Here is a 25162-nt window from a genome sequence, read left to right on the forward strand (position 1 = left end):
GTCAATAAGTATCTAAATTTAGTATCTGAATAGGTATTTGAATCCTGGTAACAGAGTCATGCCCAACCACAGATAGCATTCAATACCCCTTTGTATTTAACACACATGCTTCTTTAAAAAATGCAGATAGTGGCGACTGGGTGTGTTGATAATTAAAAGGACGCAGCACATGTGGAAGATGGTTTGGTTCTTTCCCAAAGTCCTGACCAAAAAAACCACTCATTTGAAGCTATTTTCACAGGGCTGAAACCCTCCATTGGTAGCACGGGAAGAAAGGGTTAAACTTCCCTTCCTCACCTGCTCCAACCCCCGCTGGTTATCAGCTCCCCCCAAGGGAATGCTATTCAATATATATATATTTAAGTACACTTTAACATCACGCCTAGTTTCACGCTCATTTCCACTGACCTGGGAAAATAACTGCTCGCACACAGTGATTTGTCATTTCATAGAAAATGGGCCTGATCTCACGCTGCCTATGTGAGTAAACTGCTCGTGTAAGTAGGGTTTTTGTGGAAATTGGCTGCTGGGCTTATTGTTAACCATGAACTATTGGGCAGATTGCAGTGCCATGGCATTAAATACACAGGGTAAAGCTGCGTACAAATTGCTGCAGTGAACAGAGGCTTATTGTACATGGCAGGTAGTCTGAGGTACCTGCGCATTTTACCTTGACGGCTGTAAGATTAGTCCTCTATGAATAGTCATGTAGAGGAAATTTGCCTTCGCCTCCCGTCTTAATGCACTTATCAGTGTCGGTGTCAATTAACGGGAAGCATTTTGAAGTCACCCCGCACAAAAGTGACAGGGACGTGTAACATCCCAAGGCTTGAGAAACCAGTAATCCAGGGATTATGCTGTTTTAGATATGGAATGGGAAGTTACTGATATAGGACAAGCAGGACTTCTACACAGCTCTTGGGGACATTGTGCACTAGACACGTCTAAATTCGAGCACCTCTTAAAATCATAAAATCACCTGCCACCACTATGAAAGGCATTTAAAAGGTTTCCTGTGTAATAAAAAAAATACATCGGAAGATTAGAATTGCTATACAGATGTTTAGTGGGAAACGTGTCTGCAGACTGAATATGCACAAATCGAAGAGGAGCTTATGACAATGGCATTGCCAAGGGCTGTGGAATGAAATGTCAAGCGTGTTCCGGAAAGGAATGGCACAGGGTGCCGTTTGATTTCAGAGGGATGTATTGCTAGGCGCACTTTTTTGGAGTTCTGGACCAGACTAGGTGCAATAAGAGAGATCACATGCATTTCTGCCCCCTGTCCAATGTTAAAAATGGAGAGATACCCAATTCAGATTGGGAGCGTGATCCTTCGGAAAAGAGGGATTAACACCTGATCCTTGTGCCTTTCCCCTGATTAATGCCAGCTACTCCCCCAAGCCGTATTTATCTGCTTTCCTTTGGACCACATCAGCGAGGCTGAGAGAGGGGTCTTGTTGTCTGGGCAGCCCAGGCCCTGCATGCACCCCAGGGAGGTCACTTTGGTGATGCTAACAGAGCAATTTGACTTCCCTCCTGAAGGCGCACTCCATTGTCTCTTGAGTGCCAACAACGACAACACAACAACAATTTCCCCAAGTGGTTATTTGTTGTGCAAGCAGAAAACCTTGTGCAGGGCTTTGTTAGCTGAATCCTGCCCTTTACTGCTATGCATACCTCCTGGAAGTTAAGTCCTGTTAAAACTCAACGAAACTTTGGATCCAGACTAAGATGAACTTACACCACATGTAAATCAATGGGACATGTTAGTCATGACCCATAGATTTCAAGTCCCATGGATTTCAGTGAGCACTAAGTGCAAATCCTGAACCACAAGCCAGGTCCTTTTGAGCTCTTGACTCTATACATCAGGAATGGGGGATCCATGTCCTTGCCCATATCTTTGGACTACAACTCCGATCTTCTGTTGCCATTGGACATGTTGGCTGGCATTGATGGAAACAGGAGTCCAACATTGTCTGAAGGACTACAACTTTCCCATTCTTGCCATGCACTATCCAAGACTCATATATCAAGTTTATAAGCAAGATTAGTATTTTCTTTCCAAAGCAAATGACTGCTGATTTAACAGATAAAGTGTACATATTCATGTATTGAAAGTAGACAGCAGAACAACCCAAAGTTAAGACAGTTGAAACTGACATGCAGCCCAGTTTGTAACAACTCAAACGGGACTTACTCCCAGGTAAAAATGCATAGTAGGATTGGGGCCTTAACAGTGCATGGGTGAAGGAATAGGGTTGGAAGGGAAGCTAAAGACATTTAGCTTTCAGTAGATTCAATTGGAAATAAAAATATGATTTCTATACATTTACTTCTCTGCCCTGCATTTTGCTTTTCCTAGTTCCCAAACTTCCAACGGGGACTCCTGTCAAATGTATGCTACGGTACAAACCTGAACAGGGATTGGCTTCTTTTTTTCAAAGCTCAGCTTTCTCTCAATGAAATTTATGCTGTTGTTTTCTTTGACAAAATTCAGACTGTGTATGTCTTCGAGCACCTGGTGCTGAACTTCGCTGATGCTTGGAGACGACAGCTGTAAGTTCAAAAGAGGTTCAAGTTTACATGATTAGTCACAAGCTGTGATGGATCGGTGTGTGTGTGTGTGTACACACATAGACACACACACACACACATATATATACACACACACATAATGCTGTTTCTCATTTGGCAGGCTTAAAACAGCGTCACTGCTTTCCCCCCTGGTGGGGCTTCTGGCAGATGCTCAACAGGGAAAGCCTTTCCTGTTGTACCCCTTGACTTTCTGCAGACACAATGCTGAATTTTTGATGCGAACAACACATAGAATCATAGAATTGTAGAGTTGTAAGGGACCAGGAGGCCCCATCTAGTCCAACACCCTGCAATGAATGAATCTTTTGCCCAACATGGGGCATGAACCAATCACCCTGAGATTACCAACTGAGCTATCTTCTCCCAAGGGTAGAAAAAGACCACCCTAATCTAGATGATATGCTTTATTATATATCTAGCTATCCCTTGAGCATAGGGGTGAGGAACCTACGAACTTCTGGATGCTGTTGGCCTCCAATTCCCACCAGCCCTGGCCCAGCATGGTCAATGTTTAAGGACAACAGGAGTTGGAATTCAATTACATCTGAAGGGCCATAGGTTCCCCATGCCTAGTTTAGCAAGATATGAATAAGCCTACCTCAAAAGCTTCCATGCTTCCCTCTCCCCCCTTGGCTAATTGGGATCTTTCATTTCTGCTTTTAACCATAGCCTGGTATGTTCTATAAACCCAGAACTGTGTTAAGCAGGCATCCCCAAACTGCAGCCCTCCAGATGTTTTGGCCTACAATTCACATGATCCCTAGCTAACAGGACCAGTGGTCGGAGAAGATGGGATTTGTAGTCCAAAACATCTGGAGGGCCAAAGTTTGGGGGTGCCTAGTGTTAAGTCTTAACTGTGGTTACTTTAAACAAACCAGCTTTGTAAACCACAGTTTGCAGAAACAAGTTTTTAGAAACTTGTCAAGGCTAAGATTAACCGGAGCTTCCCAAGATTGACTGACACAACAAACTGTGGTTAATCACAAGTGGAAGCAGAACCTTCTAAACTCCTCCTTGCAGCCATGCTAGAAAATGAGAGAGGGGAGGGAGGGCGCGAATCAGGAGAGAGATTGTGCTCATTAAGCTAAACTACAGTTTAGTGTGACGTCCCCACACCCTCATTATCTTGCATGCGTGTGTTTGAGGAGCAGCGGTATCCATTAGGACACTCTCTCGCCCAAATAAATATTTCTTTTGCTGTTTTCATTTTCCTTCCATCATGCCACTGCACATGAAAGGAGCACTACACTTCCCACCGCTGCTCAGTTGCACATATTAAACTCATTTTAATACATACACATTGAAAAGCACTTATTACCTAGCAACAATGCTGAGTCAATTAAAGGGAAACAACATCCAACCAGGTGACACAAAACCTGGTTGAACCAGAGGGCGCTAGAGGGCGCTCTTCACACACTGGCAGAACCGCACTACAGGAAACCAAATAATATGCTAAGAAGCATGTGATTTTCTGGGACAGTGGAGAAGGCAAAACTGCCCAAGCACAGAATCATTTAATAACCCAGGCAGCCCAGCCCCATATCTGTTTAATTGAGTTCAACAGGGCTTAATTCCAAATCAATGAGCATCGGACTGCAGCCGTACTATATCCAGGATTAAGTCTGGATAGTGATACCCTAACCACAGTGATTTTTTTGCTCTGGTATCATCCAGATCAGACAACTTCAAACCCCGAGTGGCAAGTCATGGGAGAAACCAAGCTGGTTGTTTATCTGGAGAGAGAGAAACCACAAGCCTAGGTTTGGACATCGGACTAAACCAAACTGTGCCTTGGTTCACAGTAGCAGCAGGACCAGAGGAACAAAGCAGCCACAATATTCTCTCCAGGAACCCAGACATCTGAAGGTTCACACTAAACCATGGTGTGTCTTAGTGTTGCGGGTGAACTGGCTCATAAAATAGGGCTGCCGTACGCCCGGGCATAGCTTTGTCCATCAAAAATGTTTGAAAAGCGGCAAAAATGTATGGGGAAACCCAGGCGTATGGCAGCCCATATCTGAAGCATTGATTTTTTGACAATTTTCCTTTTAAAAAATCAACAACTTTGCCTCCCCGCCCCCAAAAGCTCAAAACATTTGTGTCCAGCTTTTCACTTTTTGAAATATGCCAACCCCATCATAAAATCACAGAATTGGAGGTGGCCCTTGCCCTAATCTCATGCAGTCTGCTGGGAAATGTAGCTCCGTCGGAGATAAACTACAGTTCCCAGGATTCTTTGAGGGAAGCCAAGTGCTTTAAATGTGCATGAAGTGTATGGTGTGAGCATGATGACCCAAGTTCATATTATTTGTCGAATGCAATTCTCATAGGCTTTTGGTTTTTTAAATAAGATTTCAAAGGTGCATAGGATACAGGCCACCTTAATTGTAATCATCTCAATGTGAGCATACCGGTGTATCTACAGCCGGCTTACCGATGTGAGGGATTCCCCCGTGGAATAGGATTGAAGAGCTGATGACATCATCCCCCGCAGGAGAGTGACGAGGCAACACAGGCAGTTGGTCACGATTTGCTTTGCTGCCCGGTTAAACGCCTGGAGTTCTTCCACCAGCTGGGCATTGAGAGCCTCGTATTCTTTCCTGGCCAAATCCATCTCCTCTCCTGCCGCCTTTTGGTGGTAGCTATTATAATCCAGCAGTTTGTCATAGCGCTTCTGGATGAGCTTCTGAGGGCCTGGGAAGAGGGCCTGCAACGCTGACAGGGGGACCAAAACCATCTTCTCTACTTGCTCCGCCTAGATGTGCACAGGTAGGGCAAGAGAGACAACAAATAAATCTTCACCACCCACCTCTCCTCCTTTAAAGCTAACATTTCTCCTTCTCCACCAGTTACATATCCCCAGAATGGTCTTCCCTCTGAAGTACGTCTCACCCCAACCTTCTATCATTCCTTTGGTTTGATTAGAGTGTCAGACTTGTACCTGGAAGGGCATGGATCGAATCCCCACTCGGCCATGAAGCTCGCTGGGCGACCTTGGGCTTCTCAGGCTAACCTACCTCAAAGGGTTTTTGTTGTGGGGATTAAATGAGGATGGGGAGAACAATGTACCTGGACCTCCTTTCAGGAAAAGGTGGGATATAAGGGCAATAAGGCAAATAAATGCATTTTAGGAACTGATGGGTTAAGTCGCTTTTTAATGAAGATGCTAATTATGTAACGTGCAATAATTATTGTAATGTTTCCGTTGGCTATGTATTATGTTTTTCAAATTACTGTATTTTTGTAAACCTCCCAATTTTGGAGTGAAAGAGTGGGGAGGGGCATAGAAATCTATAAATAAATATGTGCCCGAGGAATGAGGACGGAATTAATCACAGGATATAGCCCTGATCCAACACAAGAACTACTCACGCCACATCTGTTTGTGACGCAATGTGATTCCAGAAAACTGTTGTAAGGCTATCAACGCATTTACCCTGAATTTAGAACCCTTGGCTCTTGATTGTGTTGGTTGCCTAAACAAGTACAGAGGCCTTTGTGCTGCAGTCACTTTCCCTGAACATGTGGAAAGCTGGAAGGAACCATGTGGCAACCCCTTTTTTTACTCATTTTGTCCCTTCATGCCAGTAATGACTAGCTAGGGCTGACATCTTCCTTCCTCCTCATTGTGGAAGGCTAGGTTTTTTATTTGCAATAAATCAGGGCTTCAGGGAGCTGGGTTAAAAAAAAAAACCAACACCCTCTGCTGGCTTTGTTGCAGCAGCAGCAAACTTCCTTAAACTCCCTATCCCTTATCTTTTGTTTGAAACCAATATCTTTCAAGAACGTACATATCGTTCGCTGGGCTTTTCAGCATTAATCAAGATGTTTGAAGAGCCACTTTCCTCATCTTCTTTCTCGTGCAGAAAATCTTGAAGTTCGGTTACATTCTGTGCAGCTAGAAGCGTAGACTCCTGGAAACGATGGAAATGATGAAATGGGCGAAAGATATGCGTGCTCAGGTGTGCACACAAATGGAAGAGGATGCACGTGAAGGAAATGAAACGGCTAGGTCAAGGTTGGGCAATTTGTGGCCCATCCAGATGTTAATGGACTGCAACTCCCATCTGGCCAGTGTGGCCAATGGTCAGAGATGATAGGAATTGTAGCCCAGCAAGATCTGGAGGTTCCCCACCCATGTCCAAAGCATTCTGCATTCCCCTCCAATGCTAGCATGTGTTTCAGTGGATTACATCCCCACTTAAGGAAGCTAGAAGTCCGTTTGACTTGATATATACTTAAAACAGAATGAGGTGCACCAATGGATAGTACGTTTCAGAGGATCTCATGTGAAAAGTTCTACCCAAGCAGGAAACTATCCCTGCAGATAGTTTAGATTTGCCATATTTCCTAGTTGATCCAGGAAGTGTTTTAGTTTTCCCCTGTGCTCACACCACCCTGCAAGCCACCATCTTATTCTGCACCAGGCCTTTGACCAAGGATTAGGAACTTGCGGCCCCCGCAGATGTCCACTTCTCATCCGCCCCAAACAGCATGGCCAACAGTCATTGACAATGGGAGCTGTTGTCAAGCAGCATACAGAGCGACCTGGAGCCACCCACGCCTTGGACTAATATAACCCTAAAAGCTTTTGCCAGGAGTCGCACTAATTGAGGCATAACCTTCATATCATTATGCAACTTGAGATTTCATCCTGGTCTTTTGATTTAAAACATCTCATCCAGTGGATTCAAGTTTCACACTCATTCAGAAGCAGCTAATATTCGCTTGCAACATGCAAGTAGCAAATGGATTCTTTTTTTTAGTTGTGCTGCAACTTTTTTTTAGTTGTGCTGTTAACACTCACCTTCAGGTGCTGTAGAGACACCGAAATATTCTTCACGCAGAGTTTGACGGTCTTTTCCAAATTTCTAAATAACTTCTCCTCTTTATTAAAAGTTTCATCTTTCACCTAAAACACATGGCAACACTGAGATCACGAGCAGAGGCCACTCATTAGTAATTGGTGGAGTAGCCCTAAAACTAGCAGAGATATTGCATAAAGTATCTCTGCATTCCTTCCGCTGAAGCTACAAGAATAGCTTTAAGTGCTTTTAGACTGTGGCCTCATTCAGACATAGTGATAAATTCTGGCTTATCGTTATTGGAATGAATGAGCTGAGCCAACCTCAAAGCCAAGAGGAGGAGAGGAGGTTGGAAGATTCTGTTGTCATTTTTATCTATGGTTTGTTGTTGTTTCTTCTTGTGGTTAGTCTTGGCTAGCAAGACACCTTCAAACTTTGGCTTATGTAACTGACTTGTTTCAATTCAAATGAAATGCTAAAACATGGCTAACTGGAAGCTCTTGTGGCCATTTTCAATCTCCTCCTCACAGCTGCATCCGAGAGGGGAGGAATGCATAAGTCCAAGGCTCATACAAGCTCATTGACAGAACGCTAAACCATAGTTTAGCACTGTGCCCAAATTAGGGCTATATCTTGTCACATTTCATTTCATCTCAATCCCTTTGCCTATGTTGTTAGGATTCTTCTCCCGTGTTGCAGTCATGGGATTGTTTATATCACATGACGCTATATGTTTTCATTCCACATTGTGGGAAGTGACGGAGACAGGATGTTTATATTACTGTTTTTCCGTGATGTAGGACTTTTGTCCTTTGTTCTCTCTCTTTGCTGTCTGATGCTGAAGAGGATGGAGCTGAGTTACGATGCTCCAAGTGTATATATGTAAATAAACGTAGTTTAGTCAAATTGCTGCGCTACTAAGTCTGTACGCTGATCCTGAATTGTGCTGATGCCTCTTGGTATCAGCCGCTGTGATGTTCAGGCTGCAGAAAGATTTTGAATCTCCCGAACAACCGACCAGGAGGGAGATTGATAACATGCCAGTCAGGCATGTGCCTTTGCTGGACTCCTACTCGTGTGTAGGACCTCCTGACGTATGTTCCCAGATATATCCTTCATCCTCTCAGAATTACAAGTTCCATTTCATTCTTTGAAAAGTAATGCTGAATTTATGCAATTGTCATCATAAGGCAATATGACACAAATTTGATCAAATTTGCTGGCGGTGGGGGAGAGATGTAGTGTGGGAACCTAAGAAGGGAACAGTAAGCAACCAGTAAGTTGTATCTTCTGCAGATAGTGAAGAATTGAAGAAGTACTGTGTTTGTTTGTTTTTATGAATGGACAGATACCCAAACAGACATCCTCCACATGGATGAGTCTGCCTTCTGTATTGTATAATCAATAAAGTTCCACAAAAAGTGCAGATGAATTAAGGAAGTGTATGTTTGTGTGGATGGATGGATGGATAGATAGATAGATGTTCTCCACCCTTATGAGTCTGCCTGCTGCCTGGAGTGATGCTCCATATCCCCAAGTGACATTTTCATGGGAGTTTTTTCTGGTGCTACTTTTTAAACTGCTCCATGGATGCTATTGTTTTTATTCTGTTCTTGATTGCTATTCCTGTGTCTGCTTTAATTTTTATGATTTTGCTCTACTCAATTAATTTTATTGCTAGTGAGTCCCACCTTTTCTAGTTAGCAATCTCTAACTTTCACTGACAGTGAATGATACCAATTCTACCTTTACAAATTCTCATGCATGCATGCATACATACATATGCAAATATCTACGACTTTGACAGTGATTCAGATATGAAGTAGGGGAACAGCTGTAGCCTTGAATGAGGGCAGTAAAAAACATCTGTCTGGAACACTCATGCTGAAATGTGAACCTCTTTCATGAGATAGAAGCCATAGTGTGTGGCATGAAGTTGTCACACCTGACCTCCTGATAGCTGTGTTTCTGCTACTTATTTAGGAGGTACAGGGAGAGGGATTGAGGCAGCAGGGAGGTCGACACAGTGCAAATGTATTGGCAGGAGCACTGGATCAGCTCTGCCAGTACATTTGCACTGCGCCAACCTACCCACCATCTCTCCCTCCTGGTAAGCAGCAGTGACTCAGCTTTCAGGAGAGCAGGTGAGCACGACAACCCCAACATGCCGCCCGCTACAGGATAAAAGATTTTGAACATGGTGTGGATTGCAAGGCCATCCTGCTGCAGTTCATAAACGCCTGCTAACCCCCTGCATGCTTGGAACACACACGTTAGCAAATGCAACTGTTCAAAGCTTTAACAGCAAAAAGAAAAGGAGTGGGAAGCTTAAGAGAAGTGACAGAAATTTCCCTTTGCTTGTTAAGTAGGGTCAGCAAGGTATCAGAGAAGCACGGGGTCGATTTTATGACACTTGCCTAGGGTTTCATCTTTATGATGCTCTCTTAGCTTGCATAAAAATGTATACGAGCAATGCATCATTTTATATCATACATTTGCCTGTCCCTCTGCTCATTACTGTACATCTGCAGAGTTAATACTTGCGCCAAGTTTGAGAGAAACTCCTATTATTTCAGAGGCTGACCCATACTTGTCCCGATTTGTAAAAGAGGGTTGGCATTTTTATTTGCTTGAGTTTTCTTTCTTTGTATAGGGGGGGAGAGAGAGAGAGAAAGAGAGAGAGAGAGAGAGAGAGAGAGAGAGAGAGAGAGAGAGAGAGAGAGAGAGAGAGAGAGAGAGAGATGATGACGGCAACAACCTTGGAAGTGTCAAATCTGGTCTTCTCTTCTAATGCTGTAGGAGTTGCTGCAGATGTCAGAGGTGTGAGATGTGAGTGCTCTGAACCTCTAATTAAAGGAGGGGAAGGATGCTCTGTCATTCATAAAAGCATCATCTCCTCCCCCTACTCAGAGTGTTTCTCCAGTATTTGAGTTTGAAAAGTGTTTGCAAAAAGAACACCAAGCCAGAGAGAATTTACTGTCTGGTCTGAATAAAAATAGCTTCTCTTCCCAATTAAGGACATTTCACAGTGGCTGCGAGTGCTGCTAGCAGATAGTTGTAACGTGTGTGTGTGTGTGTGTGTGTGTGTGTGTGTGTTGTGTAGTTTAGAAGACGTGGGAGAGTCACATGGCTCATCCAAATGGCTCTGGGAACTGGGAGAACTACATTAGCAGTCTTAGTCAGTGCTATTTTTCTAGAAAAAGAGGTGCTGGAACTCACCATGAACATCTCCCCTTATAATGCAATGGTGGTCACCTGAGAGGTGCTGAAACGAGTTCTGCTGAGTTCTGCCTGAAAAAAACCCCTGGTCCTAGTCTCCATAGTCCAGATGTAACATAGGATTTAATTCACAATGGCCACCATTAGTTTGCACAGCTGATAAGGCCACATTCATTGCCCACACTCTTCTCAAGAGCCATCATAATGCCTCTTACTTGCCAGGATGGAGAGATTTTTGTCCCCATGTGTGTAGAAAACTTTGGCCTTTGATATAGCATACTATATATAATGTAATCATTCCATCCATTGCTGTGCCCATTTTTCACTCTAATGTCATGTACTATGGCTTCCAGCCCTGCCCACTCCTGACACGTGGCCCCACAGAAGGTTGCCAGTGGGGGAATGCGCCCCTTGTTTGAGAAACATGAATACAGTATCCATTTGGATTCCTGAATTCCATGGCAAAAGTCAGAATGAACGTTGCCTGCTGTGCTCTCAAGTCCTCTTCCTGCCACGATAAATCTATTAACGATGGACAGTCCCATCATATGAGCAGCTGCAAAGACTGTGTGATTGCAGCTACATGGCTCCAAGGGCATGACAGTGATGGTTGAACACTCCTTAACCTCTGTGGTGCAGCAACAAGCCCATTCTAGAGCAGAAGATGCAATACAAGCATTTCCCCTTCTTATCCCCATCAGAAACACAGGACTTCTTCTTGCCAGGCTGCTTCTGAAAATGCCAAGCACAGGGCTATCAATGAGCCTTGTGCTGCAGTTCCCAGTGGGCAGTTCTGTCTGCCTGTCAAATTTGATCTGCAAGATCGACCCTGATTAGGGTCTGGCCAATGGAGCAAAAAAGCTTCTCCGCTCTTAGTTTACACCCTTTAAAACACTCTGTAAAGAAAAATGCCAGACACCTAAATACCTGAGGTTCTCCTCCAGTCAGAATTTTCAGGTGGCCAGTGACTCTCTTGGATTTCTTACTAATTGAGTGAATGTTTAGTCTTGCAAATTTCTCTTTCAGGGATTCATCTTCATCATTTTTCTTATACTTTAGTACTGCAATTAGAAAAATAATAGGTCAATACATCAAACCTGCATTTATATGGGGCTGATCCTACTGCCCTTGAAAGTCATGAAGAGATCAACGAAAGACAGGGAGAGATGAAGGTTACTACGTATGGAAATAACAAGGATAATGAAAATCATTGTGGCCATATAAGCTTTTAAAAATCCATCTCTCTAATTGTTCCTGTTGTTTGTAGTACCATAGCTCCTTTGATGCTATTTACTGCAGAACATATAATTCTGTGTGCTATAATTTTTTCATGCCTTCACGATTTAAATCCCTAGTGAATCTGCTTGACAGAAGCTGAAACATAACAAGAAAAAAATGCCCTAACTTTCTTATACACCTTATGCAAATTCAAGAATCCAATGGTGGACCTGAAACAAATATAATATTTCATTTTCTCCCTCACTAGTTAAGACTAGTAGGCTGGAAGTCAAATATGCTGTTTTTCTCATGAGCAGCACCTGAGGTCACCTAGCTGGTAACTTGAAAAACAGAATGTTGAACAAGATGGACTTTGGTTTAATTCTACAAGGCACACACTAACATCTTTAAAGGACCCATTTAATTTTCACGGTCAGTAGCCATGTTCAGATAAATTGTGGTTTATCACAACACGAATAAGACTTACATCCTGCCCCTCTCTTAGCTAATCTTGACCTACCCTCTCCTCTTCCACCATGCAATGAAGTTCAGAGGCTTTCACGTTAGGAAGTTTCTTTTCATTAAATATAGTTTGCATTGTTGTCCAAACCCAGAAAAACCAACCAACTTCAAACCAAGGTTTATGAAGCTGCCTTGTTTCTACTAACCATAGTTGAGCTTAGCCACAGTTTAGTGTTTAGATACACCCTAAACTGTGGTTAAACTAAAATGGAAGCTTCCAAACTCCTTCTCACAGAGCATGCACCCAAACTGACATGGGAACATAAACAATACCTGGAAAGGCAGTTGAAACATAGGTTGAAGGCAAGACTTATTGCAGTTTTGTGAGCACAAGCCAAAAATTACAAGAACCCCACTGGATAAGGCCAAAGGTCCATGTGTCCAGCATCCTGTATTCTCCAGTAGCCAATGAGATGCTTCTGAAAAGCCCTCAAGCCAGGTTCAGGGGAAATAGCCTTTCCCTGCAATTACCCCACATTGTTGACACTGTCTTACCTAAATCCTTTCTTCTTTTAAGTTCATTTATATTTGTATTCATGCCTTTCACAGCAACCAAGGCATCCTGCAATGCTTTGTGGTCCGGGTGGGACCTGGGAGTTGCATTCAAGAGTTCACATAGCAACAAGGGATACTTCATCACACGTTGGATGGGTTTGATCATCAGAGATCCCATGTCCAGGAGGTTTGGTTTCCCCCTGAAATTTAAACAAAGCCCTGCTAAGTTCAATAAATGAAAGTGGGGGAGAGGGAGGTCTTGGTTCCTTGTAGTGGCTCCTTTCACAACAAATCCATAACTGGTGAAGCTATTCCTTTTACTGCAAAATATCTAGTGGATGAAAGAATATATGAACTTTGGAAAAACAAACAACTGTTATCGTGAGTCATTCTAATTGCAGGTATACCTGCTGCTAGCTAATGCTTTATATTCCATATTGATGCGGCTAATGCTTCCAGCTGTTTGATGCTAGGAGCATTTTCACCCCTGTAAAAATTGTGATTAGTTGTCACAAACAACCATTTAGTTTTGTTCCACTTGGCATTTAAGCCTTCTTGCTATCTTAAAACAAAAAAGTATACACATATGTCTCAAGAAACAGAACCCTAGGGTGCTAAAACAGTGTTTAGGGTGCTGCATGTGAGATCATATGATTGCTACCCCCTAAAGTGAACAGCAAGCAACGGTGGCTGTAGTCTGTCACCACTACATAGGTACTCAGTATGACATTGCCAAGCAGATGGCATCTTTAAGCGTACCTCTTTATTACATTTTCACCTCAAAGCCAGTAGCAGACAGTGTGATGGGGCACTGCCAATCACCTGACCTCTGGTCAGTCACTTTGCTGCCACACGGCAGAGGACAGAGGGCATGGAGGGCGGCAATAGTGTCAAGATTAAATGCACCTCCTGTTATTAGAAAGTTGGCAACCCTAATATAGAAGCATCATCATGTTCAACTTGTGTGTTTGGCAACCCATAAATCAATGCTTGCTTGTAGCATATATGCTTCTGATATATTCATTCTTTATTAAGCTCCCGTTTTTCGGTCCCAGCTCCTGCCAACCTAGCAGTTTGAAAGCACATCAAAGTGCAAGTAGATAAATAGGTACCACTCCGGTGGGAAGGTAAACGGCGTTTCCATGTACTGCTCTGGTTCGCCAGAAGCGGCTTAATCATGCTGGCCACATGACCTGGAAGCTGTCTGCAAACGCCGGCTCCCTCAGCCAGTAAAGTGGGATGAGTGCTGCAACCCCAGAGTCATCCACGACTGTACCTAATGGTCAGGGGTACCTTTACCTTTACATCAATGCTTGCTTGTAGCATATATGCTTCTGATATATTCATTCTTTATTAATATACAGTTGTACCTTGGAAGTCGAATGGAATCCATTCCAGAAGTCCGTTCAACTTCCAAAACATTCGGAAACCAAAGTTTGACTTCTGATTGGCTGCAGGAAGCTCCTGCAGCCAATCAGAAGCCGTGGAAGCCGCATTGGATGTTCGGCTTCCAAAAATAGTTCGCAAACTGGAACAGTCACTTCCGGGTTTGCGGCGTTCGGGAGCCAAAATGTTCGGGAACTAAGCTGTTCCAAAACCAAGGTACGATTGTATAATGTTTTTGAGGCAAACATTTCAAAGCCTTTCATTCTGTCGTATCTTTTCATTTTAAACAGTCCCATTTTTTTCCCCTTTCCTTCATCTAAAACATCTAAAAACATCTTAAAAGCAATTTCAGGAAAGATGCAAGCTGGGGAAGATCTAGGCTTGTTGGGAAAAAGTATTCAGTAGGTGCTGGAAACACATGAGAGACAGCACACATCTAATATTTAACAGGAGGGAATTCCAAAGGGTTGATGCCACAACACCAATGGCCTGATTCCTACATTGTTTGGAATGGACCTCTTGATAAGATGGCGTAGGATGAGATTATCTTAAAAAAATAAAAATAAAATCCAGCATTAGCAACCATACTCTTCCTTGCTTGATGCTGCACCAAATATTGGAGGGTGGGAGGGGGAGGGAGGGGAGGGGAAAGGGGGTGTAATTGGATATATTGATTGTTAAATTGTTTTTGGTCTCAATAAATAAAAAAGAAAAAAGAAAAAAAGATGCTGCACCAAATATAGACTTCTGCTTCTGCAGCACAATTGATTTTAAAACAGCGGTGGCGGCAGCAACTAGAAATTATTGTTGTTTTCCTCAGAAACCCCGTACTAATGCAAATATTTAGAAGCAGCTTCAGGAATGGCGTGAGGTAGATTTCAAGTGTGCCTTTGCTTCCACAGTTACTCTTTGGATAGCTTCCCAAGTGATAAACAGCTCTCTGCTTGCATTTGTGCATGACAAAATCTAGCAATATGGGTTGGAAAGATAGGAAGTTTGCGAAGAGATAATGGTTCCCCTGGGGCAGGAATTGCTACCCAGTTCAGCCCATCTAATTCAACCCAGTCAGATTACCCAGCGATAACTCTCCTTAGATTAGTTGTGTTTTTAACATGCATGTTTTAGCATCACACCGCAACCCTGGAGAGGGAAGGGAGGAGAGAGAGAGAGGAAACACAGTCTCCCTGCATAAGTTAAAACAGACCTGTAGCATCTTGTGACATACATTGTGCAGGAAAATTAAGCCGATAATTCATTTGTGATGCTTCTTCAGCCATACACCGTCTTCGTGTGGATTTAGTAAAAAATTCTAGCACCATAGGTAGCTAGACTGATCTCATCGCAAATCGCTGCTACTCCTTTACACTCATATTAACGCAGCTGGCTTAATTCTGACAGAATCCACTTCCTCTGCAGATGGCAGGCAATGAAATGAAGTCATTTGCTGAATAACAACATGTAGCTCCCCCCCCTACCCCCCCCCACAAAAAACCCTTGAAGTTGATGCAGTTGTAAAATGGAATAACCTCATGTTCTGTCGCCCTGAGCAACTTGAAAGGAGGACAGGGGGCGCAAAATGGAACGATGATCACAGATATTCTCGATTCGTGAAAAACCCAGGTAATCAGGCCATTGTTTGAAATCCTCTTTTCCTAAAGCCCTATCTGCACCATACTTTGAAAGCACTTTTGTGCCACTTTAAACAGCGATGCCTTCCCCCAAAAGAATCCAGTTTTAGAAACTAGTGAGCTCAAAGACAGTCAATGGAACTGATCTTGAACATTGACTTGGGGCAGGGAAGCAACAAGGTTTTGAATTTGTTGGACTAAGCCTCTGTAGCTTTACAATACTAGAATGGGGATTCTTAGCAGAAGTTAGCAAATGATGGGTTAAACTCAACAGGATGAATAGTTTTTTCAGAGGCTCAAGCAGGAGGCTGGGGGGAGGGCTGCTTGAAAGCCATTTTCCAAGCAGCAAAAAGGCTTTCAAATAGTGCTGTGCTGTGCTTTGAAGTCTCAACAACTGGTCCTTCAAGGCACAGCATCACCTGGCATCGTAAGTGGGTGGCCTGTCTAATAAAATGCCGTTTTACAGTTTAGTATTGTTTTTATCTTGAATTACATCTTGGAAGCGCACCATGATCATTTCCTTGCTTAGGGCCTCTAAACATATACCTGCTGTAAGTATTTTGCGGGAACGAGTCAAGCACATACTGAGAACTTTACATCTGTCCAATTAAAGTGGACTAAAGGAGTCTTGGGACATGGGAAGCGCTGTGGTCTAAACCACTGAGCTGATCAGAAGGTCGGTGGTTCAAATCCCCGTGACGGGGTGAGCTCCCGTTGCTCAGTCCCAGCTCCTGCCAACCTAGCAGTTCGAAAGCACATCAAAGTGCAAGTAGATAAATAAGTACCGCTCCGGTGGGAAGGTAAACGGTGTTTCCATGCACTGCTTTGGTTTCACCATGCTGGCCACATGACCCGGAAAAACTGTCTGCGGACAAACGTCAGCTCCCTCAGCCAGTAAAGCGAGATGAGCGCCGCAACCCCAGAGTCGTTCGCAATTGGACTTAACTGACAGAGGTCCTTTAAAGGAGTCTTGTTGCTCTAATGCAGAGTTTCCCAAACTTGGGTCTCCAGGTCTTTTTGGACTACAACTCCCATCATCCCTAGTTAGCCAGACCAGTGGTCAAAAATGATGGGAAACCCTGTTCTAATGCAACAAATCTAGTTGTTGTTGTTTTTAAATTTGACTTTCTGCAGTTTGGAAAATGACTGAAATATGTGAGATAAACAAATCATTAATGGGAAAATGTACAAACACTCTGCAAGCAAATCAGGAGGAATTTAGGAGGAACGCTCATTGTCATACAATTACCCCGTAAACAATTTGGAATGAATGCTCAATAAAGACTGGGCATAATCTAACCACTGCATAAGCTTTATACAAGCAAATCACGATGAATGGTGAATAACTGGTTTATCAATACAGCAGTGTTCATTCTCAGATGTTGTTGGACTACAACTCCCAGCAGCCTCAGCCATGCTAGCACTTGGTTAGGGATGACAGATGTTGTAGTCCAACACTACTGGGGACCTGATGTTGAAGAACACTAATCTGGTTGGACTCTTAGGGATGTTTCCTCTATTTTATATATGAAGGGCATTTTGTTAAAAAAACAACTAAGGCAGGAGCAACATTCAGTCGTGCATCTCCTTACCTATAGTGTCCTGCTTCTCATTCCAAATAGGCTACCAATATTTTAAACTTCCCCACAACTGGGGAAGTTGCTCCCTTGTTATGTGATAAGTGAAGAACCAATATGTTCCAAGCTGAATAGTTTTAGAGGAGTCCAGCAAATGGGACAGTACAGTGACTCTCTTCATAGAGAAGTTATCTAGTACATTATCCCAGTTTAGGGAACTACACTGGCTGGGATTTCGCACTACAGCACACTTAGCCTAAAGGCTAATTCAGCTCTGCACTGAACTCAGCGACGGTTATCTGGGCAGAGAAAGAAGCAGGCAATTTGGCTTGACAGCTTGGGGGAGCTGCTACCACGCAAGAAAGTACAGCATTTCTCCCTGCTTAAACTGAGCGGCAAACATCTATCCTCAGAAGAATTCTGATTTCACCGTGGCCACATATTATTTCTGTGTGCGACTGTCAAAAAATTATTCACAGATCTCACAGAGGTATTTATTCTGCCATAATCACCAATCTGCTGCCTTTGCTGTGAGTTATGGGGCTCAGCGCAGCAGCAAGAGAAAGGGTTACTGTGAAGCTGAAATGTCTTGGAGGCAGGTGTTTCCAGGGCATGAATCCACAAGCTAAAATGCTCATTAGGGTTTCCAAGAACAGGGACCGTTATTGTGCCTGAATTGTGAAAGCCAAAAGGTTTCGTGGGTCCCCCTTATTCAGCCACCACGGGGTCATCCATAAACTGGCCTCTGAAAGGTAATTGCTGATGAATTATTGACCAATTTACATCCCATGTGCAACTCACAGTTTATAGCATCTGTTTTTGAAGGTGATAAGCGCACATTAATTTGTGGAAGTGCGGCACAAGCAATTTGTGGCAAGTCTGTGCTCTTCTTACACACACACACACACACACACACACACACACTCAGGCTTTTCTCTCTCTTTTATATGGCTTGTCACAATCTTTACTCAGAATCTCTTGATCTTTATCTAGAGAGGAAACTTTTTAAATTTTTGCCTCATCCCATCCAAGAGGAATCTATTAGATGGACCCATTCACGCAACACAGACATTCAGCTTCCTGTACAGGTGAAACTCGGAAACTTAGAATATCGTCAAAAAGTGCATTTATTTCAGTAATGCAACTTAAAAGGTGAAACCAATATGTGAGATAGATGCATGACATGCAAAGCAAGATATGTCGAGCCTTTATTTGTTGCAATTGTAATTATTTGTCGTTAGGCGGGTCAATTATAAATGGAATGTAATTAATGAAATGTAATAGTGATGTTTATTTTTGTATTATTGTAACTATTTGTTTTATTACTGTGGAATTTCCAAAAGGAAGCATTTGTAAAAATTAAAAGAAAAAGAAAAAATAATAAGTTGCATTACTGAAATAAATGCACTTTTCGATGATATTCTAATTTTCTGAGTTTCACCTGTAGATCCCCAGAAAACTCATCCACTTGGTGCATGGGAGGGGATTATTTTCAGCCCAAGGCAAAAAAAAAGTGGGCAGGACAACAGGTGTGACACATACCTCTGTACAGTAGGCTACACTGCCACCATTGGCCAGTGGCCCATGTAGAGTAGCAAGGAAGAGACATTATCACAGTTCAAGGAACTTGAGGCAGGCATGTTCGTAGGGCCAGTGAAGGGTATGACCTAGGGTGATGGGGTGTGGCCTAGAGTGGAGGTATGACCTGGGGAGAGATGTATGGACCATTTTGGACAGGGCCGTAGCTAGGGGGTGATGAGGTGGGCCCCCGCCAGGGGCGCAGATGAGAGGGGTGGGTGCAAAATCAGCTAAAAATTCGTCCATAAATAAAAAAATTCATTATTGCCTCATAAGAAAAGGTTTTTAATAGAGGGTGAATTGAATTGGAGGGGGGAGGGGTTGGAAGAGAGGCGGAGAGAAGAGCTAATTTGTCAGTGGCTAGGGGGCGCGATCTGGACAGTTCTGCAAGAACACCTCTGATTTTGGAACCCCTGGCATCAAGTTCCCAACCTCTGGGCCCAGTGTACTCTTTTCATGGATCAGTCAAATATCAATCTGGCAGCATAACATATTCCGCCCCCCCCCCCCGCCCCCAAGATGACAGCCTGATGAAGACTGCACAAAAGCCATTTCCATTGCTTTAAATTCAGCTAAAAATAACCCTGTCAACTGCCCCCTTGCTCCTTTGCATCTTGCCGAATGGCACAAATAGCAGGGCTAAGAGGAAGAGAACAGCAGTCTCTGCTTTCGTAGAATTCTGGCTGGAAATCTGGAATTTCTGGGGGAAATGACTGAGACACATGAAGCAGCAAAGCCCAGCTCAAGTCCTCTTGTCCCAAGGGTATTCAGCAGGAGAATATGGTGCCCCTTCCAACCAGTGGTTTTTCGAACTGCAGATTTATTTATGTATTTGAATTTTTATTTTCTGCAGTTTCATAAAATATATCGAAGTGGTTTACAACATAAAATACAATAAAATCCACCTATAAATATCTCTTTTTTAAAAACCCAATTAAATTATTTTGATTTTATGCTTTGTTCTGGTCACTACTTAGGCTCACCTTCATTTTGAAGGGGGAAAGTGGAAAGTAATTTATGAATGAATGAATAAATTATACCGATTTCCCAAACATGTTGCAAGTGCTGTTGGATTCCCACTCACATCAGTCCCACCCAGCATCTCCATGTGCGTACCTAGGTCAGCAAAATCTGAAGGACCATAGGTTCCTCACCCCTGCTGTCCTTCACCCACATCACTCCAGATGTTTTGGACTACAACTCCCATCAGCCCTGCCTAGCAAGGTAAAAATGTAATAATAATAACAAAAAAGAAATATGGTACATACCCTTCTTCATATATCGTTCTGCCGAGAGAGAGAGAGAGAGAGAAAGGGATCTATTAACAGTCTGATCCTCATTATATGGAATTAAATGGCCAAGTCCATACGTACAGTGGTACCTCACTAGACGAACACCTCGTGCAACGAAAAAACCGCAAGACGAAAACGTTTAGCGATTTTTTTTCAGACTCGCAAGATGAAGTTTTCTATGGCTGTGCCATAGAAACCTTCGCAAGACTAAGCAGGGCAGGGGCGCCGCGAGGAGGAGAAAGTCCAGGGATGGCCCATCAGGGAGACCGAGCCTCCTCTGGGCAGCCCGCCTGCCTTGCGCTTCCGCCGCCGCCATCGCCCGGCTTCCACAGGGACATGGCGATTGGCGCCGCCGCACCAAAACGGCCGCTGGCAGCTGAGCAGCAGCTCGAACCGGCAGCCAAGCAGCAGCAGAACCCCGAGGGAGTGGAGCCCCTTCTTGGTTGGGTGCACGGGAGAGCTGCGTGCGAATGGGAGAGCGCGAACGGGAGAGGCCAACCAGACAGCCTGCCTGCCTGCGCGTGAACGGGCTGGTTGGGCGTGAGGGTCCACAAGCCAGATTCTTAAACCATACTTTAAAAAGCTAAACAGATTCAACCAATCATAGTTAACATTAACCACAGTTAAGGTTCAGGTGACATGGCCAACAGTGTAAGCTAAAATTAAAAGCTTTCAAACTCCACCTTGTAGCCGTGCAGCAGCAGGAGGGAGATGCTTGCCTAGGTCTATTTTTGCAACACTAAACTATGGTTTGCTGTTAGGTCCAAACCATACCAGTGGGGGTTACTTCTGAGTAGACATGTTTAGGATTTGGGACCAAACAGTGTTAACTTCCAAGTGTTGCTCCCTTGCAATACCCAAGGAATACTTAAATCAACTGCATTATTGGACTTCAATCACTACCAAAATAATAATAAGGCAACCTGCTAGTAAGGCTTTTTTGTTTTCAACATATGTCCTAAATCAGTCTTCCCCAATCTGGTGCAGCTCAGAAGCTTTTGGGCTACCTGACCAATGGTCAGGTATTACGGGAGTTGTAGTCTAAAGCACCTGGGGAAGGCTTTTTTTAGATTCTCTGGGGTTATACACAGAAGCCAAATAGTTCAGATAAATCTGATCCTACAGCTTCCTGAAAAAGCAGCTTGTAACGGGAAGGGCCATAATGAAACGGCTTGCCGGGGGGGGAGGGGCAAAGACAAGCCCCAATATACTTATGCACAATTTTACAAAATGAGGGTTAAGGATTTTATTATGGTGATAATTTAATTTAGACACCGATGTCCTCAATGTATTAAAAGGATGGAATGCTTCAGTTTAAGATGGTGCTTCCCTGAAGCAACCTTTAAAAAAAAAAAGCCTGTTTCGATGGCATCTTGGATATTCTTTCCATTTGGGATCCCTCTAATAACAGTGAAATATATTCATATTTCCAGGAAAGGCGCGTAAGTGTATGTTCCTAGTAAACGCCATAAAACTCTGGATTTATAGGAGATATTTTGTTTTATATCCATTTAAGCTCTCCCATGACAGGCAGTGAGCAAGGGGTGGAGACAACCATTTGAAAAGTTCTTACTTTAAGGACAATAGGCAGTCACGTATATGCTGCTTCAGTTCTTCATCTTTTTCGTAGGATTCCAGCAGGACGTGTGCATCATCGTGCTGGTAACAGTAGATTTTATACGTGTCTTCTAGTATGTCTTTCATCTGCAAAAACACTTGCCCTGTTAAAGTGAAAACAAAAAAGCCAAGAAGATGGGGGGGAAAGCACAACGTCAGACAATTTAAGGTCTGCTTCAAATATGTGAACCTGACAGGCCTTTATGGAAGACCTGCTCTCTGTCCCAGCTACTCACGAGATATTATATTGCAGTACAAGAGACAGTGACTTCACCAAGAATGTTGCATATGAATACCTTTCTGGGTAAAATCTGTTGGTCTTCTCTTTTTTCTCCCTTATCTAAACATTTTAAAACCCAAAGCAGCTTTCGATGTGCATTTTAACTCTTCTAATGTTACCCACTATATGCTGGGACCATTAAGATGGGCCAATGGTTTGATCCAACATTCTTACATTGCTAAGATTGGTGGGAGTTGTAGTATCCTCTCTCTGTGTGTATAACCCCCCCCCCACACACACACATATATATACATACACGTGCACTGATGATAGTCATTGTTTGGATGGGGGGCTTTTATCCATTTCTGCAGTCATACAATCAATCAATCAATCAATCAATCAATCAGTAGCTGAACTGGGTTCCACACAGTCACAAAAGCAAGTCACAAAAACGAAGGCATAAGCCACAGTCACAAGTCAGTCCCATAAAATGAAGAACAAGTCACAGTCAAAAAAATGAAAAAGCCACACAAACAAAACCACAAAAAATAGCAAAAACAAAAGCTCCTCTGTGTTGTGTGGGCGCTCAGGACTCAATAGCCAACAGACTCAATAAAGGTAAAGGTAAAGGGACCCCTGACCATTAGGTCCAGTCGTGACCGACTCTGGGGTTGCACGCTCATCTCGCATTATTGGCCGAGGGAGCTGGCGTACAGCTTCCAGGTCATGTGGCCAGCATGACAAATCCGTTTCTGGTGAACCAGAGCAGCATATGGAAACGCCGTTTACCTTCCCGCTGTAGCGGTTCCTATTTATCTACTTGCATTTTGATGTGCTTTAGGTTGGCAGGAGCTGGGACCAAGCAACGGGAGCTCACCCCGTCACAGGGATTCGAACTGCCGACCTTCTGATCAGCAAGCCCTAGATTCAGTGGTTTAACCACAGCGCCACCTGGGTCCCCTAAAAGACTCAATAGGAAGCCTCTAATTAGCAGCAGGGGACTCCATTTACAAACAGAACACACTCAACAGGAAGCGGAACATGTTCTGCTTCCAAGGCAAAGTTCACAAACCGGAACACCTAGTTCCAGGTTTGAAGCGTTCTATTTCCAAGTTGTTCATAAACTAAGCTGTTCTAAAACCAAGGTACCAAGGTACTTTGTTTCCCACAGTATATCAGATGCCCATAGTGGCCAATCAGATGCCCGCGGGAAGCCCCAAAGCAGGGCAAGAGGGTAATAGCCCCAAAATGGCATCCAGAGACATCCTGTCTCCGATTCTGGAGGTAGCAGCTGCAGCCATCACGACTAGCAGCCCTTGGCTATATTTGCGCTCAAAAGTATTTGTTTTATTTTTATTGTCTTTGTTTAAGACATTACTATCCTGCTTAATCATTATCAATTCTAAAAGCAAAAAGGAAACCACACAGAAAATGAAGCAATTAAATACTCATCATAAAACTGAAGTCTACCTTAAAATGCCTGCTGGAACAAAGGAAGTATTGGTCGTGTATCTGAGGTTCAGCAAGGAGGGTGCCTGGCGGGAACCACCAACAGACACTTAAAGATTTATATCTCTTCCCTTCCCCACAACAACAAAAACATTTGGAAACTTTTCATACTGCATTGCCCTCTTTGCATATTACAGGGAAGTACAAAAGAGGAAGCGTGAGGGAATTCTGCTTCCTTTTTGCACTGCTGAGGTAATGTGTGCTTTTTATCCTGCCCTTCAACACCTGACACACAGAACACACCTGCTAAACTTCTGCATGCAAGACTGCTCTTAAAGTCATAGGAGCAAGATGGAAGAAAAAGGAAGGAAAGAAGAAAGGGGGAGGTGAAGGCAGCCCTGTTCTTCGGCTGTAAGAGAAAACAGCAAACAAAATGAAACTATTTCCCATTTAAGTATATGGCATAATTAAGAGTAAAGGTAAGGGGAGGTAAAGGTTAAGCCCAGTATAAGGTGACTATGGGGTGCGGCACTCATCTCACTTTTCAGGCTGAGGGAGCAGACGTTTGTCCACACACAGACAGCTTTCCGGGTCATGTGGCCAGCATGACTAAACCGCTTGTGGCACAAGGGAACACCATGACAGAAACTAGAGCGCACGGAAATGACGTTTACCTTCCCACCGCAGCAGTACCTATTTATCTACTTGCACTGGTGTGCTTTCAAACTGCTAGGTTGGCAGGAGCTGGGGCCGAGCAACAGGAGCTCACTCCGTCGCGGGCATTCCAACTGCTGACCTTCTGATCAGCAAGCCAAAGAGGCTCAATGGTATGGACCACAGCACCACCCCTCATCCTATTAAAAGTAAGGCCCTTTAGATATATGGTGCAGATGCCAGTTGGTATCTACAGTGGATATGAAATTGTTTTAACTGTTCCTTTATATCCAAATGTTTATATCTATTATGAATTAAATTGTTGCATGCATGTTTCATTGTGGATGCTCTTGTTGTCCTTATTCTTTATTGTGGAAACATCTCAAGATCTGTCATAGAAAGTTTTTCATAAATATGAGAGAGAGAGAGAGAGAGAGAGAGAGAGAGAGAGAGAGAGATGCTGAACTATAACAGAACAAAACATGGCCTCATCTGGTATGTCAGCTGCATAGAGGCTTGCAAATAACATTACTTTCGTCTAAGAAGGAGTGCATCTCTATTGTACATTTCTTTAGGCTTCTGGCTAATTCCAGCCATCCTCTGAGTTTCCTTTGTGCCTAATGACTGCGATGGATGGTAGATACTGGGGCGGGGGGAGGTGGGTGAATTCAACCGACAAGAGGTTAAATGTGCAGCTTTCATTAAAGACAGTGTGCGTCCACAATCTGGCTAAATGGGGCCGTGTCCTTTATATTTCAGATATACAAAGAGAGAGCTCTCTGCCACTCCCATCATTTGCTCTCCTCTTTTAAGCCACAACAACATACAGTACCAGGCTCACCTACTCAGATCATGCTTGGATGTTGCAGAAACCTGAAGATTGCTTCAAACAGCAATTCTT

The 25162-nt window shown here is 43.5% G+C and overlaps 1 protein-coding gene across 2 annotated transcripts in view; it reads right to left on the reverse strand.

Annotated features, from left to right (window-relative positions):
• The window catches only part of ARHGEF38 (Rho guanine nucleotide exchange factor 38), a 53540-nt gene that overhangs the window by 8430 nt on the left and 19948 nt on the right, over window positions 1–25162 (reverse strand). For both annotated transcript variants that reach the window (XM_035112853.3, XM_035112854.3), the window contains exons 4-11: window positions 21895–22042; window positions 20298–20315; window positions 12861–13060; window positions 11553–11686; window positions 7409–7513; window positions 6393–6515; window positions 5036–5356; window positions 2420–2560 (exon numbers count right to left, since the gene is read on the reverse strand). In XM_035112853.3, the coding sequence (XP_034968744.1) occupies window positions 2420–2560; window positions 5036–5356; window positions 6393–6515; window positions 7409–7513; window positions 11553–11686; window positions 12861–13060; window positions 20298–20315; window positions 21895–22042 (1190 nt within the window). The remainder of the gene's footprint in view (window positions 1–2419; window positions 2561–5035; window positions 5357–6392; window positions 6516–7408; window positions 7514–11552; window positions 11687–12860; window positions 13061–20297; window positions 20316–21894; window positions 22043–25162) is intronic.

This window comes from Zootoca vivipara, chromosome Z1 (genome assembly GCF_965207765.1).
Source record: "Zootoca vivipara chromosome Z1, rZooViv2.hap1.1, whole genome shotgun sequence".
NCBI classification, from domain to species: domain Eukaryota; kingdom Metazoa; phylum Chordata; class Lepidosauria; order Squamata; family Lacertidae; genus Zootoca; species Zootoca vivipara.